The 17,125-nt window shown below is 34.5% G+C and overlaps 1 protein-coding gene across 5 annotated transcripts in view; it reads left to right on the forward strand.

The window, feature by feature from the left end:
* Nucleotides 1-17,125, forward strand: part of LOC129953636 (protein enabled) — a 184,789-nt gene that overhangs the window by 156,159 nt on the left and 11,505 nt on the right. For 2 of the 5 annotated variants that reach the window (XM_056066875.1, XM_056066877.1), the window contains exons 1-3: nucleotides 8,328-9,486; nucleotides 15,753-16,074; nucleotides 16,139-16,371. In XM_056066875.1, coding sequence (XP_055922850.1) covers nucleotides 8,543-9,486; nucleotides 15,753-16,074; nucleotides 16,139-16,371 — 1,499 coding nt within the window. In that variant the 5' untranslated portion in view covers nucleotides 8,328-8,542. Of the gene's footprint in view, nucleotides 1-8,325; nucleotides 9,487-15,752; nucleotides 16,075-16,138; nucleotides 16,372-17,125 lie in introns of those variants that run through there. The other 3 variants (XM_056066876.1, XM_056066878.1, XM_056066880.1) reach the window with 3 other exon arrangements.

Consider the following 17,125-nt stretch of genomic DNA (forward strand, 5'->3'; position numbering starts at 1 on the left):
GCTAAGTTTGGTCCGCCAATTCATAATATCTGCGTTCCATTTCGAGTTGGAAAGGCTATCCTAGATATGTGGATTTTAAGATACTTTATTGAACGAGTTCGATACATAAATTGAGATAGTTTGCAAAAAATAAAAACAACTTTTATTTGTTTACAAAAAAACAGACAAATATTATGATTTTGAGTTACAAAATAATTGTAAAATTAAAATTTCAATGGATAACTTTAATAATTCCATTGTTTTTTACCGAAAAATTTACGAGTTAATCAGCTGTTTTGTCAGATACTCACATAATACCCGAAATTCTTGGATACCTTGAAATATATTTTTGACATTTCAGCCGTTTTGGATCACCTGTTTTTTTACACGTAAAACACTTGCAAACACTATCTGACGTCATGGGCCTGTGCTGTAGCCACCAAGACTGTGTAATTAAATACCACTGAACTGTATTTTATGAGGTTAGGTGAATTCGCTTGTCCTCATAGATAAGCCCGAGACAATTGATGCCTTACAAAAGAATATTCGACCCGTTATTGCTGATATAAAGCCCCAATCTCTACAAAAAGTGGTCGAAAAATTGGCTTATCGACTAGAATCTTTGTAATAAAGTTAAATTCTTGGCTTTTATTTCTACTTGAAAAACACTCTTAACTTTTTTCTATGTTTAACGTAAAACTAATAATTTTTAGTTTCTTATGAATTTGAAATGATGACTAATTTTAAATTTCTTAATGATTGTTTTTAATTAATTGAATAATTGCAATTGTGGTAAGTTCTGGGTCCAAGAGAAAAAGAAAACATATAGGATGTTGCAATGCAATTTATAGGTTAGTTAAGTTAAGTAGAGTGTTTCATTTAAATATGTTTAAAAAAAAGTATCATGCAAAATGTACTAACCATCCTCCCCACCTCGAGGAGATGCGGTTTCCTCAATTTCAATACAAAGTCTTCTTAGTTTCATTGAAGCACGTTCAATAATGCCAGTTGACCTTTTTACTGTTGCCTTGCGAACTATGAGGACGACATCACCGATTTTAAGATTGTTCAGTGACTGTGACTGCTTCCACTTTGTTCTGTGTTGCAAGTTTTGGAGTATTCTGTCGACCAACTTTTTCAAAACATTTGAAAGTACCATTGAGGAGCTGATAACGACTCAATGATTTGATGGATTTTAACCTCAAGGACGTGTGGCTCTGGCAAGCAAATAAGTGGACAACCTTTAATAAAATGACCTGTGGTTGGTGCATATAAATCACAAGGGTTATCAGATATTGGAGTTATAGGTCGCGAATTAAGGACGGATTCGATTTGAATTCTGATCGTGGTTAGTTCTTGAAAGGTGAATGTAATATACGCTTCATGTGAAACTTCACTGCCTTAACGGCAGCTTCCCACAATCCCACGAAATGGGGAGTCTTGAAGTAATTGTTTTTCATGTAATATTTCCCGCATTACAGGTACGTATAACTTCATTTTGAACGTTTGGGGCTAGAGCATTTTATAAACAGATGAAAGCTCATTACGACCCACAATAAAATTGTAAAGTTTGATCTGCTGTAAGTACGCTAAAAATTGTATACAAAGTAATCAATATCGAAAGTTCTATACCCCCAAAAACCACTGGTTTCTGGTAACCTTTTTGTAAGCGTCTGGTAATTCCATTGATATAACTACAAAGAAGCCTATTCCACTTATGGTTTCACAGTCAAATAAATGGTATTGGCATCTTTAAAAATGATTCCTTCCTCAGAAAAAACAGCTGTTAAAATTTCAAGATGTACAAACTTTAATAATTGAATATGAAAAAAATCTTTAAACTATTGCCAAATGATTTTTATTACTTCCTTAAACTTGTAACCATATTTCATTGTGTAAAAATAAGAAATTATGAACCATCTGTTTTAAAATAAACACAAATTAACAAGAAGCGCAAAACTTGTATTGTTCGCCTATTGAATTCATTTCTTGATAAGAATTATTGCAAAGTTTAAGGAAATAATTGTTAATGTTTTTTTTTTGTAATATGATCAAACAGGAAAAGTTGTTTGTTCTTATCAAACAATAATCTTGGACAAATGCGCATTGTTTGATATAAAAATGTGAATTTTAAATAGATATTAGGTTTTAAATTTGTGCGAGGCAACTTTTGGATAAGTGAACAAATTTAATTGGAGGCAATTTATATCCAACTTTCGAGTATGAAATTCGAACTTCAGCTCTTAATATGGATAATATCCACTCAGCATTCCTAATTTTCAAAAAATACGGCCCAGCTGTTATAATACGCACCTAATAGTCAATAGGCTTGACGAATTACTTGCTGAGTCGAAGACAGCCATCGTTTGAGAAAATAAGTTTTTGGAAAAAAGTTCTATATATGAAGATTGCAGGCACCCATCTTACACACAGCTTTTTCATGCCCAAATAGTTGTGTAAAATATTTTGGACACGTTCATATGACTTCTAACCAGCGTTATCACTTCTAAAAAAAGTGGAAGTAGATTGAGAAAATGGAAGAAGATTTCAAAAATTAACTCTTTAATTTTATTTCAGAAACATATTTTTAAATTACATTATTTCAATAAAAAAACTTAAAAAAAACTAGAATTATTTTAACCTTAATATCATGTAATTTAATATGTTAATGTAACATTTCTTAAATTAATTCTTGGTTGTTGGCAACGAAAACGCAAAGATTGAGCTCGTGTTGGTCAAATGAAATGACTTTAGGTTGTTTTGATTCCAAAGAACGAGTTCTACAAGAAATAGTTATTGTAATCGTAATACAATTTCAGTGCATCAACAAACCTTTTAACTTTGTTCTTAGACAACTTAAAAATATATTTTCATGTTGAAAACAAAAAATCAAATCCAAAATAGCACTAGAGCACAACTTAACACAAAAAACATTAACAAACAGAAAAGAAATAAAATGCACGACTGGTTTGCATAAACTCGCTCATGTATCCAAAAAAAGCTGTTTAAAACCATTTCCAGTATTTTAATAATTAAAATGTACCTGCAAAAAAGTTTGTTTTCAGAAATGTAAATGCCATTTGATTCCTCAAGAAAACCTTGATTTGTTTAAAATTTGTATTTGAGAATCATATTTGAATTTTAGTTTAAAAATATTATTGGCTATAGTTTTGAACTTATAATTAGATGTCTTGCATTTCAATTTTGTAAAAAATGATGACCCATTTTCAAGGTATTAAATTTGGAAAAAAAATAATATTTGTTTTTAAATTAAAAATAAAAACAACAACATTTTTGGCAGAAAAATAAAGTTCAGTTCTTGAGAAAACTTAAAAACAAAACAACTGTTCTATATGAGGTACCCTTCTGGAGCAATACAAAAATATTTTTTATATTGGAATAAGCCAAACTAAGAACATACATTTTAGAAAGAATTCAAAAAAAAATCTATCGGTTTGTTTTTGAAATAATTCGAATTATCGATTTTTGGCCGTACAAATTTGTATTTTTAGTTTGAAAAAAAAAAACAGGAAAGACATATGGACAAACCGACAAAATCGGGTGACCCACTTTTTTTTTACTTCTCTACCATCGAATTTGTTTACGTATGCAAAACTTGCCATACAAGTTCTATATGTCGAAAGTAAAAATGACAAAAGGGTTAAACTAGAATACATTAGATAAAATGGAACCTTACCGCAAATGCAAATACTCAAGCGATTTTTAATTTCCTAGAAGGTTTTAAAACTACATACAAGAGTGATAAGAGGAAAAAAGGATCAAATTCAGTCTAATTTTATTAAAATTGAAGTAGGTAGAAACACAGATCTTAAAAATTATGTAAATTTCAATATTTTGATGATGGTGCGAAGTAGGAAGCAGATTTTTAATTTATTTGAAAAAAAGTAGATCTACTTCAATTGAAGTAAAGTGGTAACGCTGCTTCTAACAGGTCTAAGCTATCTGGGATCTTCTAACACTAGTCTATGGATTTTTCGATCAAATCCGGAGTTGTGCACTCAACTCTAAAGTTCTGAGCGTAGCTGGAAAATTGTTTTAATTTAAAACCCCACTCCTTAATTGTTAATATTGGGGTCTAGAGTTGAATCCACCTCTACTTTTATTTGTGTCGGTGTAAAACCCTTGAAATAAAAGGATCTAAGAACATCACGATTTTCCAGTTACTCCATTTGCACGAAAAAAACAGAGGCGTCTCGCTAAGTGTGCTAAATTAACAACGATCGGTCTGAAACTGTACATACAAGCTAGTAAGGGATGGTACTGTAGTACACCACTCCAAAAAAAGACCTAGTGGCGCCATCTGTTGGTCAGAAAATTGCTAGTGCATTGAGACTGTGAACATATTTACTACCCAGCCAAAAATGTTCAAAATATTATCCTATTTATTTCTTTCACAAGTTTTGAACTATTTAAACGATTAATAATGGAATTACAAACATTGTCTACTAATTTTGACTTCTGGATGTCATTCACGATTGTTATTACAGTTTGAAGTCATTCATAGAAGTTGCAATCGCAATTTAAGAAAACTATTATTTTCATCTGGTCACTAAACTATCGAAATACTATTTGTCAAAATAATTATACAGTCGATTCTCCCTAAGTCGAAACTCTCCTTCACAAGGTTTTTTCTACTTCTGCACAAACAAGAAACAAATTTTTTGTTTTTTTTTTTTCAACTCGAACCTAAAGACCGACATTTCAATACAAAACTATTTTGCTCTGACTCAATCATTTGCGCAAATTGTGCAAACAATAACATTTATAAATGGCCTGGCTACCTGTCTAAAGAGTGGTCCGTTTCCATTTTTCTATTTATTTTAATTGAATTGAAAAGAGCGTGGTTATAAAGAAGTGAAGAAATGCGAATCGAAAAGGGATTCAAGAAAACTTCAAAAATTGCAAACAAAAATTTGACATTCTCTGGGACACTCTTTCCTCAACATTTGCAAACAAAGTAACAGCAGTGGTATAATCTCGCTACAAGCAGTATTTTTGTTAAATTTAAATACAGGAACAGGCTATTGTTTAAATCCTTTAGTATTAATAAACCAAATAAACATTTCAAATGTAATTGAAAATGCCAAAATGGGTAAGGTTCCGGGCGAAGACCGAATTCTAGTAGAGTTTTTTTAAAAAACTGTTCCATAGAATTCTTATCCGTATTGACAGAGAGTTCAACAGGATTTTTGAAAGCGCAGACGTTCCTGAAAGCTTCAAGAGGTCAATAATATACCCCTTACACAAAGAAGGGTCTTATGATGTACCGGAAAACTATAGAGGCATCTCCTTCTTGAATTCTTTCGTAAAGCTTTTCAGTACTCTAATTTTTAATAGGCTTACACATTGGACCGAAGAAAAAAAATTCTTAATGCATTTCAAGCAGGATTTAGAAAGAGCTTTTCGACTATAGACCAAGTATTCAGTTTGATAAACATTGCAGAGGACTTCAAAAAAAGGAAACAAAAACTTTACGCCTTTTTTGTGGATTTTCGAGCTGCGTTTGATTCAATTGCCCGTGAAGCGCTTTTTTATAAGCTTTTAAGCTTCGAGTATCAAATAAAGTCGTTACACTTGTCAGAGCGATGTACGAAAATAATGCTGCCTACGTATGGAATGGGGAATATATATCAGAGTTTTCAACAGAAATGGGAGTTTAACAAGGTGGTGTGTTGAGCACACTACTGTTGTTTTTTTATTTTTTTAATAAATATATCTTGGGTTAGGTCGGAGGAAAAATCCAGTTCGGAAGTGCTCGGATGCCAGGACTGATATTTGCAGATCATATTGTTTTATTGTCTGAATCGGTGGAAGGAATGCAGCGTATGGTGAACAGACTGGAGACATTCTGTGAAAATTGGAATCTGTCAGTTAATTTACAGAAGTCTAAAATTGTAATATTTCGGGACGGAGGAGGAAGATATCCAAATAATGAAAAGTGGATGTACAAAGGAGAATATGTTGCAATTGTTCGAGAGTACAAATACTAAGGGGTTTTAATAACATCTAACCTCAACATATAAAAGCATTTTAAGTCCAATCTAGCGGAATCGAAAAGAGCAGTTTCTTCTGTGTGAAAACGTTGCATCGATAATAAAGGTGTCAAGCATAGTTCGAAGCTAAAAATTTTTCATGCGACAGCAGCATCTATAATGCTTTATGACGCGCAAGTTTGGGGAAATTAAAAATACGAGGAGGTGGAAAGGTTCCTCAGGTATTTCAACAAGCGCATTTTTCGGCTACGAATTTGCACTCTAATTTATATACTACATTTGGAAACAACTGAACCTCCATTCTTCTTAAGGACCTTAAAACTGCATTTGAGAAAGATTGCCGACACAAGTACTTGAAAAGATTTTGTCATCCAGGGGTAATCTAGTCAAAAAGTGGGAGGAGTTGGCCCTCTGCTCAGGTGAAAGTAGCGAATTTTTACCCGGTATAAGCCTTTCATATCTAAGACAATTAAAAGTTTTAAAGAGGAGGCTAATCTTCGCATCATAGAATGATTTACAGTTAACTGTATACCTCCTTAACCGTTTCCCCATAAGTATGATAAGCGTTATATCTGTTAGAGGCGAACTAAATTTAAATTACATTCCGCATCAACCAGATCTGCCGATCCTAAGCGACCTTTGCAATCTTAATGAGAGAGAAGATGTACAACACTTCATTGTAAGATGTCCTGTTTTTATATTTAACTTGTTGATATAATATGATAATTGTTAATCTTGAAACCATTGTTCAAATAAAGTTTTTCTAACTAAATTACTAAAATAAACCTTTCAAACCCGTGGCATGATGGTTAGTGCGTTGGACTGTCATGCCAGAGGTCTTGGGTTCGATCCCTGCCTATGCCATCTAAAGTCTTTTCACGGGTACTGCCTCTTGCGAGGAATTGACAAATTCTCCAAAAGTAACTATTGTCATGAAAAAGTGCTTTCTCAAAATTAGCCGTTCGGAGTCGGCATATAAACTGTAGGTCCCCTCCATTCCTGACAACATTACTCGCACACAGGAATGGTTGAGAGTTGTAAGTCACTAGGCCTTGGTTCTCAACGGACTGTCGCGCCACCCAATTTATTTTAAACCTTTCAAAAAAAGTAATACAATTGTCTCTATAAATCAAATTTTCCGAAAACTGTTTCTATAACTCGAACAGTTTCTGGTTCCCCATAAACTTGGACTTAGGGAGAGTCGACTGTATTCTTACGATAAATAATGGAATTACAAACATTGCTTAAAATTTTGATAGCTGAATGTCCATTGTCCATACCGAATATTTCAACAGTTCGATGTCATGGTTACCTTAAATTGTAATTCAATTTAATTTAGTACTTCTCAACGTCAAACAAATAACGATATCAAAGATTTTGAAACTTCAAAATAAAGAAGAAAAATAATTGAGTTTTAAAACTTCAAAATGAAATAAAATATAGAATCGTATTCATTTTGACGTTTCTATCTATCTCGCTTTCATTTTATAGTCAAACAGAGCTAAGGACCCGCCAGATATGGTTAAAGTTTGAAATTATCTAGCTTTTCTTTCAACAAACTATTGTCTTTAATCTTTCGTGTAAAACAAAATACTAGAATTCCAATAGAATATAAAACTAAAGCGACACAAAGTCGCCATAAGAGTGTAGGTCAGCATTTTTCCTTAAACTACTATCAAATTCAGTAAAGGCGATTATGTTTGTTGTTTGTTTTGTTTTCAAAGTAAATGACACATTTAAAGTTCGTTGCGCAAAATAAAATACAAATTAAAAAAAATAAAATAAAATATTATTTCACAGTCGCGCGGATTGCTGCAACCATATAAAATATGCCTCTGTTTATTATAATCATGATTAATTCCCTAGACGGTTATACACTACAGTCAATACAATCAACTCTCCACCCTCACCACCCAATGTCAATTCCAGAATTATTTAAGAAGCCTTGTCATATACATTGCATGCCATAAGTTGCTATAATCAAACCATATAGCCAGCCACAACACAAGGCGAAGGCAGATTTGATATTCTTTTATTCATAAGCGATATGTGTCGCTAGCTTTTTGTCCAGACTCATAGTCGTCCGCTGCTGCTGCCCAATTTGATAACAAAAAATGAAAAATAATAAATTAAAAAACAAAATACACACAAAAGAACTTCAAAACGCACATTCCTCTTGGATAAATTTTATATATTTCCTCTCATAATGCAATGAAATATTTCTAGCAAAAAGTTGAATCCGAAATGAATTCCATCTCCAGTTCGGTTTTATACGTCGATCTTTTCAATTGACAGCCGTACAATTTAATTGTTGGAAATATTTTTGTATATTGTTATTGTTGGTTTTGAAGAGATAAGATTTCGAAAACTACACATAATCAAGCTAGTTTGTAGATTGTAACCTCGTCCTCGGTCGATACGGTCTTCCATCTTTAAATGGCATCATTTTACAGAAAAATGCAGAAAAACTAACTAGAAAATAAAACCTATCCTTATTCGGTTCGGACATAATCCAAGGCGAGAACAAAAAAACCAAGAACAAAAACGAAATGAAAAAGCTTAGCAAAAAGTTGAAACCATCACGAAACAAAGAGAAACAACCATCAGTGAATCGTGTAACCACAGCAGCAATCGGATACAAGGATGCATCAGAATCTTCATCGCCGTCGTCGTTGATGACATTGTCGTCCGAATCATCCGGGCCATCGTCATCATCCGTGATGTCCTGCTCGATTACCAACAACAATGCAATCGGAACAACTAATTGCAATAAGAGTTCAGCTTCAGATAAAATAATGGATCCAATAGGAAGAAGACCCAGAGCTAGAGTCAATCATGATGACGATAACAACAACAACGACGATGACTATGGTGACGATGATGTTAATGGTGATACGAGTAGTTGTGGCAGTGGTGCTGTTGTGGCGTCAATGGCACCAACTATTGATGCCTCCCCTGATGATGAGCATCTTTACTATGCCATTTCGGAATTGGACACAACAACAACTAGCAACAATAATTCTCCTTCTCCATCAAGTACTGCTGAGTCATTGGCCCCAACTTCTACGATTCCTTCAACTATTACTACTTGTATGGATGATTGGTCAACGACCGTAAGCGATGTTACTGCTGGTACTGCTGCAGTTCCAGCTACAGCTGAAGCTGTTGCTTGTGTCGATGAGTTGTCAATGAAGACAACGACAACGACGACAATGAGAATGAAAGAAGAAGAAGTCACTGCATTATACTCATTGCCTGTAAAAATTTCACTCCGAAAAAATAATGATGCATTTGTGCCGAACTTCTATGCTGGCGGAATGCTGATGACGAAGACGATGAATAGACAATCTCAGGATGAATTCTATAATGATGCATCGACATCGAACTTAAATAATGAGAGGCAAAGACAGACAATGGCAAGAGATCCTTTTAGTAGACCAATAAGCTCTTTTGGAAGTTCACGACCTAGGAGGGATTTTATGGAACTAAAGTGGTATACTTTTGTTTTTCCCTTTTTTTTAATTATGTGACCTTATATCATTCCAAAAAATAATTCGAAAAATGGATTTTCTATTGTAAAATCTCTCTTAAATGATTTTTTTTGTTTTTCAAAAAGTACAAAGACCGTTCGAAGTTAATTTATTTTGCATTCCTTTTTTTCTAATTGAAACAAAAATATTTAAATACCTTGTAAGCTTTCCTTACTTACTTACTTAAGGTGGCGCTACAGTCCGGGCAGACCTGAGTCCCTAGCTGGCTGTCTCAAGTTTCGCACGCCAAGTTGGTTGAGGTCTTCACCCACCTGAGTGCGCCACCTGAGTCGCGGTCTTCCCTGCGCCGTCCCTCGGGATTGGATTCGACGACCTTCCGGGCTGGAGCGTTGATGTCCATTCGCTCAACATGACACAACCATCTAAGCCGTTGGGCTTTAATTCTGCTAACTAGGTCAGTGTCGCTGTAAAGCCCGTACAGTTCGTTGTTATATTTTCTGTGTGTAAGCTTTCCATTGCTTCTAAATATAAACTAATATTACTTCTTACAGAAATAGTTAAATTAGATTAAAAGTGGTATCTTGAACCTTAAATTTTCGTTTGGTTCCACAATAGTGTTAATTCGACTTTAAACCAATTGTGTAAACTTTTCGAATTCGAAAATTTAAGAATATAAAGAAATTGTAACTTTCTAGCACTATTCATCCGACTATCTTGAGAAGATCTCACTATTGTATTTATATCGGGTTTTCTTATAGGAACTACGAGTATTAGAAAACTACTATATTTTTATCATGGTTAATTAAACGAACGTCTGCAGATTATATAAGTACCGAATTGTTACACATTTTGCTTATCTTCTTGCTCTTGCTCTTCTGTCAAATTAAAAGCCTAAATTCTGACTGCGCTGTTATTTGACATCAGCAACTGCTTTTATACAATTTATAATGCCATACCGAAATAATGTAATTTTTTAAGTTTGACACATTGTGAGGTTTATATTTTTCCAAGATATAAGAGTTTTTTTTTGTATTCTCAAAAATTATCAAAAAATTTCTCATACAAATTACTAGGTTCTGTTGTCAAAATTTTGGAAAAATAATGCTCTAAAAACGCTCTAAACATTTGAAAAACATGGGAACACTTTTCTTTCAATTTCATTTGTCAAATACTTGTGTTTAGCATTCCACTCGGTCTGCTCAATTATTTTATTATGAGCTCTAGAGCACGCTCTGCATAAGCTCAGACCAAATTTGTTTGTTTGACAGCTCCGCTGTTGTATCAGTGGCATGATTGTTAGTGCATTGAACTGTCATGCGAGAGGTTTTGGGTTCAATCCGAGCGTGTGCCATCTTAAGTTTCTTTTTCACGGGTACTGCCTCTTTCGAGGAATTGACAAATTCTCCAAGAGTAATTCTTGTCATTAATAGTGCTTTTTCAAATCAGGCGTTCGGATTCGGCTTAAAAGTGGAAATCCCCTCCATCCCTGAAAACAGTACTCGCACACAGAAATGGGTGCGAGAGAGTTGTAAGTCACTAGGCCCTAGTTTTGAACGGATTGTTGAGCCACCTATTTTATTTATTTTAGCTCTGGTGCTTTGAACTACAAAAGTAAAACGTTTGGCACTGACAGGTCTAAGCCATCTAGTGGATTCTTTTTAAATGTTATATTATTTGACACTGACAGTTGTTTCCGCTCGAAATCTTAATAGAAAGAAAACTTTAAGTTATGGTATTAGCCCATTTTCTCATAATCGGTTAATACCGAAATGAGGAAATTTAAAAATACTCTTGGGGGAAAATGAGTAATTCTTTTTAATTAAACGTGTTTCAGCATAAGAACTGTAGATCTCCTCGATTCCTTATATTCGCACACAGGAATGATTGAGTATCTTAGTCACTAGGCCCTGGTTTTCTACGAGCTGTAGCACCATTAAATACAATTTATTTATTTTTGTACTAAGGAAAAACTTTTGTTAATATTTATTCAGTAGAAGAAACGTGTTACAATAAACCTTTGCTAGAAAAGGATATGAGATTTTAAAAATCAGGTGGGGTTGCAGTGTGTGGCGTTGCAAAGCTTGTGGATTTTAAAGATAACGTCATTCAGATGACGGCCCTGATTGTCTTTACATTGACTAAAACGTAACACAAAATTTGTATATACTTTCCTTAATATAAACTTTGAAATGTGGGAGAATGTTTTCGAGTTGAAGCTTTTAACTCTTTCAAGTTCCACGGCATAGTTTCATACACCTTAGATTTAAAATAGCCCCACACGAAAAAATCGCATGCGAACAAATCAGGCGAGTGCGAAGGCCATAATTGGTTGCTAAACATTTTGAACAGAGAATCATTGCTTACAACATCAACACCTGGCTATGAGCCTTATTTGGATGGCAAGTTTTTACACTTGCTGGTCCTCGCATTGTATATTCGCTTAGTTTTTGAAATCAAACAAAAGGATTTAAGAAAATATTTACTCTCTTTTATTTGGCGAAATGCTTCGATTGAATTTTCGAAGCTACCAAGACAAAACATATTCACTTATTTGTTAACCTTTGGTTTTGGCTTTGTCCATCTATATATTAATTTTTTGAGTAATATGAAATGCATGCATGTAAGATAAACCAAAACCACCACGATACTCTCACAAGGAGGCAATCCCAACATATGTTCCTAAAATAAACCAAGGGGGCTTTAATATATCCTGTGATACCACATCATCAGTGGTATGATAATTTAGTCTTCGATGAAGTGAAATCTAGAAAAGATAACCCTAAAAGTGGTCGCCCGATATCTCGTGGGATGCAATCAGACGATCTTTATGTACAATGTGACATCATTCCTAAAAATGGTTTTCAATTCCACTTCAGACTTTTTCAAACTCATATTAAATATCTATGACACTTAGTCATTCGATTTGTATACCGTAGCTTCTCGCGTTCGCTCACAAGTTGAGAATTTCCTCAGTGCAGTTCTAAGCTGTGCCTTCTTCAATAATTAGGAATTGATTAGTATTCATCATCGAGCTGCACTTATGTTCTCAAACTTGTTCCCCAGGAGCTCCCACGTGGAGGTTCACGTAAGCACTTCTTCCTTCCAGATTACAGACAAGCATATAGCATCCTTGCATCTACACGGAAGTCAGTTTGACTCCCAAACATTTTGAACAATCGATGTTTGATTGATTTCGGCTACGTCATGATACGTCTTAGTTTCCTCCTTTGATTCAATTCGGGCTGAACACATTTGGTTTACAGCTGCCTGTATTTTGTTACCCTATAACCTTTCTCTCGAAAAAATAATTTCCGATCAGGCACCAAGTACTTCCATCAGAATGGTTTTCATGAAAATTGGTAACATATTTTCCCAAAATTAATTTTTGGTGAAAAACATTAAATCATTTACAAAACCCTCGAACTGTTACTGTGTAAGAATCACTACGGCGAATAGGTCTCCATGGTACTTCGTCATAGTACTGAAAAATTGTGCATCTGTCCTGTATTAAACCGATGGCGGGATTGGTGGAGGTATGTACTCCGAAGGACTAAATCTATGTTTTCCATTTCGTCCTCCTAATCATTGAATCGTGTTGCTGGCAGAACTTCCGGCTATCAAAGAAGATCTCTCTTGGCTCAGAACAACCTATATCGACTACCTATGTACGGATCTTTTCAATAAGTCAAGCTGCCATAAAATCATTCTACTCTACCTCAATAGACTCACTAACAACCCGAAATTGTCGATAATTTGTTAAGTGGAGCTGGCGGATCAGTTCAACATTCAACTTATTTGGGTGCCAGGTCATAGAGACATTCCAGGAAATTGTAAAGCTTACGATCAACTTTACCTTTAATGGGCATCAAATCCAGCATCGGTTTACCCCTAGCTACTCCTAAAGTTATGCTAAAGCATGAAACCACAAAGAAAGCAAACCATAGATAGCCTAATACAACGACTTGTCTTTCAACCAAACTAATTTAACAAATGCCTATGCTTAACGGTCTAAGCACATTTTGGTTGGTAGAATTTACATAAGATCCGTTACACGAGAACTTCCAAGACACAACTTAATGGGTAGGCACGCTTTTCGACTTGGAGATCCAGCCAACGATTTTTGCAGAAGTTGCATTAATGAAGAAGAAGAGAAGACAGTGTCTCACTTTCTATGTTCATGTCCTGACCTATCACAAAGACGAAAACTACACCGTGGAGACTTTAACAGCAATGATTTTAGTGATCTTAGAAATTCTGACATCTTTTGTCTAAAACACTTAATAGCTAACTCTTACTGTTTCTACGAGTAAAATAGACCAACTATTGGTCTAAGTGTGTTGGTTTTTCCGTCAACAGCCACCTTAACCTAACCTGAACTCTATTCAACGCCACAGGGTACGTTTCCTTAACTTAAATTGAGATGGCGCTGTGATTTTTTATACCTAATCCTTTCTATTTCACTGACGCACTCTGAATAATTAAAAAATTTTCTGAGTAAAGACTTATATCGAAATTTCTCCAAACTTATTATAAGAAATTTGTGTTTGTGTGTGATTTCTACCCTGCTAAAAATTATTAAGAGTGATTTTCTTTTCCCTTTTAATAACCATAAAATACAAAATTTAGTATACTACATTTCCCTTTTTCGTTCAAAGCTATGCACAGTACATTCATATATTTTTTACATTGCTCTAGGCTCCTTTCAATTTTTCCCAGAAACTTCCTTTTTTTTCTCTAATTATTTAATCCAATACATTAGGTCTCGTCTATTTTTCTAACAATCTTTTCCTTAAAAACATATTTCTTAAAATTGTGTATAATGAGGACAACATTTTGTTTGTTCTACATTCGCACCAACAACTACATCCCAAAGGAATAAAATATGCCTCGGGAAATCATTATAAATTGAAAGAAGACATACAAAATACAACAACAAAAAAACTGAAACCTCTCAAGAGAAGTTTCGTTCTACTTCCATGTTTCCATCAGGAAGGTTTAGCTAGCTAGCTAAAGAATCAGTCATCATCATCATCATCACCATCACCATCGTCGTCGTCGTCAGAGAGACAATAGAGATATATAGAGTTAACAGACTTATTTAGCTTAGAGGATGATAATTATTATAAGCGAAATGATGATGCATTATGTAAACGCATCAGCTTGTACGACTTGTGCGCGTGTCTTAAAAGTGGCATCTAACTTAAAGGTATATTAAATACAACATGTGTATCTGCTAAATTCATATGTGAATAGCTTCAGGTGGTGATTAAGGCAAATAACCAGTTGTTGTTGTTGTTGCATGCAACACCCATCAGCTTCAGCACTTTTGTAGCCCCAGATACCTTAGGTACCCCATGTACCTACTTACCTACCTGCCACTCGCACTTTTTCTCGACGACGACGACGGTCGTGTCGTTGAAAGGAAAGTAAAACCTTCCACCAGCTTCAAGCGACAGTATGAATCACAAGTTAAGAAATTCGTATGATTGTTTAGCACTTAACTGGTAATGGTAATGACTTTGTGACGGATACTGTAGCTCAGAGTAACTTGTATGTGCTTGGAGCTCAGAGTATAAAAGTAATAATTATTGTGCAACAGTGGAAGAAATAATAAAAACACACCTACCTTCTCGCTTCGTAATGTGCCTTTTCAATGCAAACTTAAAACAATTACATAAGAACTGGTTTGGAAATGTAAGATTTGCAGGTATGATTATAATTTTCAATGGACTTAAAGTTGATGGAAAAAAAGATACATTTCACGTTCTGCAGAGGTTTCTTTTTTTTTAACATATGTCAAGTTGAGACTTTTGGTTTTGTTTAAATTGCAATTACTTCCTAAGGTGTTGTACAAAAGGTACAAAACCGAACTCTAAATGAGGCAACTTCCATCATCTAGGGTGTGAGAGGTGATGGCGTTTGCCATTATGAATACCTTCCATCATTTTATCCATCACCATCACCTGGTATTCCTTTTTCTTGATGGTTAAAAGTTGAAATAGCTTAATGATTCTAATTTTGAAACAAGTAAAATAACAATTATCGTAAAATTATTTATGAGTTTTATTTTAAAACAGGTTCTATGACACATCTCTATTTCTTCATATCTTATCCCAGTCAACGGTTTCGAGCTAGTTGTTGACTCTTGACATAGCTCTTGGTCGCTTACCCCCTAAAGTCTCATTTGGTTTTCCTTTTTTTATACTTCAAACATCTCTATTAAAATTAAATTCTACTAATAAACAAATATGTCTTCTTTTCTTTGCAGTGAACAAAGTATTATTGGGGCTCGTGCCTCGGTTATGGTCTATGATGATACCCAAAAGAAATGGGTACCATCGGGCTCTTCATCTGGTCTCAGCAAAGTGCAAATCTATCATCATCAACAAAATAACACATTTCGTGTGGTCGGACGTAAGCTACAGGATCACGAAGTCGTCATTAATTGTTCCATACTCAAGGGATTGAAATACAATCAAGCCACAGCGACATTTCATCAATGGCGAGATTCAAAATTTGTTTATGGTCTAAACTTTTCCAGCCAACAGGATGCCGAAGCTTTTGCTCGTGTCATGATGCATTCGCTTGAGGTAATAAAACAAAAATTCTTTATATTGCTTTTTCTTGGGTAACCATTTTTTAATGTTTTTTTAGGTGCTTAGTGGTCGTGTAGCTGCCAATACACCAGCAATGCCAACAAATGGCAATGGCTATGAGGAGGATATGGGCTATCGAACGATGACACGTGAGGATGCTGCAATATTACAACAGCAACAGAATATGTCGGGAAATGTAACGCCCTCGGCCCAAACACCAACCTCACAAACAAATCAAAACAACATACCACAGAGCCCACCGACGCCACAGGGCCATCACCGCACAAGCAGGTTTGTCATCATATTGGGATGTGATATAAGTTTGATTAGGGACTTGATTAGATGTGTTTTAATTGGAATGAAATTTGATTTTTTTTTTGTATTTTGAAATATTTATAGATATACATTTTTGTATGTTAAGTTGTTTGGTCGGTGTCTAATTACCATTACCTCTCATTACATTATGACAATTTTTGTTTGTTGATTGAACAAAGAAAGCTTAGCTTTCAATTATCTTTATTAATAACAGTCAGTTGACAAGAACAATTCGAAAGTTGTTATTCTCGGTATAGTGTCTGAAGCTTTAAATTCAGGTTCCTTACTCGCTCGAATTAGCAATTTTACAATCATCTTTCTTTCTGACTTCTAAAAGTTTTTAGAACATATCAAAAGTTTCCTGTAATTTGTCAGAAGAGACAAAAAGGCTATCGAACTTATTGACATGTTTCAACAAAAAAATATCACAGCAGCTTCAAGTGTTAATTAGCCGAAACTAAGTGCCCGCCATTTTTTGAACCAAACAATAATCGGACGGCCAATTCCTTGACGAAGTTCTAAAATCAAAAAACTCGATCTAAATACTTTCGGTATATCTTTGTAACTTTGTTTTACTTTCTATGTTTTCCGTGGGAGTTAGTATAAATTTAATATGAGTTTTTATAATTCACATCTGCAGTGGTTGAACAAATGATAGAAACAAGCTTCTTTTTCATTCTTTTTAACAAATAAAAAGGTATTTGTAAAGAGTAGGAAAATAAAAAGTTCA

Source organism: Eupeodes corollae, chromosome 1 (genome assembly GCF_945859685.1).
Source record: "Eupeodes corollae chromosome 1, idEupCoro1.1, whole genome shotgun sequence".
NCBI lineage: Eukaryota > Metazoa > Arthropoda > Insecta > Diptera > Syrphidae > Eupeodes > Eupeodes corollae.